Here is a 2,830-nt window from a genome sequence, read left to right on the forward strand (position 1 = left end):
ATGCAAGAATATCACAAGTTATGCCTCTCTCAATTACATGAACAAGTGAATATAGATGCAACAATTAAATCATCCAAAAACGCTTCAATACATAAAACTAGAGTTATAATCCACAAACAAATATCAATACACCAAATCCATCAAACCTTAAAGAGAACTACTCCATAGACATGGAGTAATTCATCACAAATATAATTAAAAGATGGGAAAATATAAATACAATCCAAACTCGGGTCTTGAGTGAGGAAGGAATGATGAAAGCCTTGTGCTTTCGCTCCTCCAACTATTCCTTAGCCTCCATAGGTTGATTCTATGTCAAAAGTCAAAAAATAACTTTGTTCCATGTATTTTTACCAAGTAGGGTCGGGCCTAGATGAAACCACCTTCTCATAGTCGAAATAGGATATTGGCTCTGTACAATTTTCACAGGCGCGCTGCATGGGACAATGCTCCATGCGGGGCATTAGTGAAAAAATCTAGAGAGCTCAACAATTCAACAAGCAGCAAAAATACACTGCTGCGTCGCACTATGCCTCACACCCTGCATCGCACTAGTGCAAATTTCTCAGAGTATGATTCAAATTTTGAGTTTTGATGTCCAGACCCGGTCCTCGACCCCCGAACACGATCCCAACTTGATCCTTTGGGATTTTACTCAGACTTCAAAGCTCCAAGTATCTCGAATTAGCTCCACAACATCTATATAATTCGGAATCAATTCTATAAGGCACAAAACACATAATTAGTGCAAAACACTATCAATTAAAGCTCAAACAAGTAAACTGCAGTAAATTAGAGTGTAATAAGCGACTAAAACACGTGATTATAGCCCACCATCAAAGCTAAACATCCATTAGATTTTGTAAGTCGCTCTTAATCAACTTATTGCCGAGAAAGCTCTTTCAACTGTAGTAGTAGCAACTGGCAAAAGTAAAGCAAATTTTACTAGTCGAAATACAAGAGGATAAGTTGCATATTTCTTTGTCTCTACTAGCTTTTTGGAAAGATCACCAAATCCATTAAGATCAAAAAACTTGTTATCATGATCCTGAACAATGTAATTCTCAAGTTGAAAACGAAAGTCAGCCATAGAGTATTTATCAAAATCATCAGGATAAAGATTAGCCAATATCAATATTTTTTCAATGTTAAAGCTTGAAAAGGAGTTAACTGGGTTCAAGCAAGCTACTCCCAGAAGAAACTCAATTGTCACCTCATCAAAGCGACTATTGAGTTCTTGAAGTTGCCAATCAATAGTTTTACGAAACACTCCAACACGGTAGTGATGTAAAACAGTATAATCAACAACTTTACGACGAGATCTTCCAATGATATCATAAAGCTCGTCAAATTTAGTTATCGAAATATCATATTTGATACAAAATTTAGATACCTCAGAAATAAGTGAATCCAAGCCCTCTTCTCTCATTAGTTGCAACCGTTCCTTTGCGAATCCAACCAGTAACATGGCATTTACAATGTCTTGCTTCTTATTTTGAAAGATTGCATTAAGCTCACTGGTGACTGCCAATACATTGCGTATGAAATGAAATATAAAGTCTACCTCAAATGTTAAACATGCTTTAAGATATCCCTTTGCCTTACACTTTTCTTCAAAAAGCGCATTAACAACAATAGCATCAAATACATCAATGATAGGGCCAAACATAAGAATAAAATTGTTAAAGGATTTGTAGTGAGAACCCCATCGAGTATAACCATCTCTAGCAAGTCCTAGTTCTTGATTCAAGCCCCTACCAATTTCAAGCTCACCTTTACGTAATGCTTCTTCAATTTCTTCTTCTTGAGACTCACGAAGTTCATCTCTATGCTTGAAAGAATCTCCTACCATATTCAATATATCGAAAACTAATAATAAGAGTTCTTGTACTTCATCACATCTTATAGAAATTGCAACAAGAATTAATTGAAGTTGATGAGCAAAACAATCAATTGAATGAGCACATTTACTTTCTCGTTATCAAAATTTTAAGTCCATTTATATCTCCTTGCATATTGCTTGCTCCATTATAACACTGTCCACACATATATGAAATGGACTTAAAGAATGTCGAGCAAGTAAACCAGTGATTTCATTTCGTAGAGATAAAACAACAGTATCACGAACAGGAACAATACCATTAAACCTCTCCATCACACTTCTCCTTCTGTCAACATAACGCAAAACAATAGCTATTTTCTCCTTACATGATACATCACACAATTCATCAACTAAGATGAAAAAGTAATCACCATTTAAATCCTGAATGATACATTTAATTGTTTCCATTTCACATGCAGTGATAATATCCTTTTGAAGGTACGGAGAAGTCAATTAATTATTCTTTGGAATTCTTTTAACTGCATCATCGACATCTTTATATCGTTTAGCATACATTTAAGAAGTTCAATAAAGTTACCTCTATTAACAGATGATTCTCTTCATGATGTCCACGAAATTATAGTCCTTGGTTCAAAAGATATCTTATCACATCAACGGCGGCTTCTAAATGAGTCCGATTTATTGATCAGATTGTTTAGCAAATGCACTTTGAATTGATTGTTTTTGTCTTAACAAATCATCAGCATTCTTTCTTGGTTGATTATGAATACTACTTGGTTCTTGAATATGCATATCAAATATGTTCTTCTTATTTTAACTTGTAAACCATATACTTGAAAATACATCTCCTCCCCCTTGATTGATGTATTCATCTTGAAACAAATAACTATAAAAGCAAAAAGTTGCATCTTTTGTTACACTATACTCCAACCAATCGTACTCATCAAACCATTGAGGATTGAAACGACACATTTTACCATAAAAATT

General features: G+C 34.5%; 1 protein-coding gene across 1 annotated transcript; it reads right to left on the reverse strand.

Annotated features, from left to right (window-relative positions):
* Positions 1–877: 877 nt before the first annotated feature.
* LOC104235725 (uncharacterized) lies at positions 878–1,852 on the reverse strand. Its single transcript, XM_009789535.1, has one exon. The coding sequence runs from the start codon at positions 1,850–1,852 to the stop codon at positions 878–880; it is 975 nt and encodes a 324-aa protein (XP_009787837.1).
* Positions 1,853–2,830: the final 978 nt, after the last annotated feature.

The sequence above is a fragment of the Nicotiana sylvestris genome, chromosome 9, assembly GCF_000393655.2.
Source record: "Nicotiana sylvestris chromosome 9, ASM39365v2, whole genome shotgun sequence".
In the NCBI taxonomy this organism is placed as follows: Eukaryota; Viridiplantae; Streptophyta; class Magnoliopsida; order Solanales; family Solanaceae; genus Nicotiana; species Nicotiana sylvestris.

Bases quoted from the DNA above. Each gene is read 5' to 3' on its own strand.
- LOC104235725 (XM_009789535.1), bottom strand. From the start codon at position 1,852: ATGGTAGGAGATTCTTTCAAGCATAGAGATGAACTTCGTGAGTCTCAA.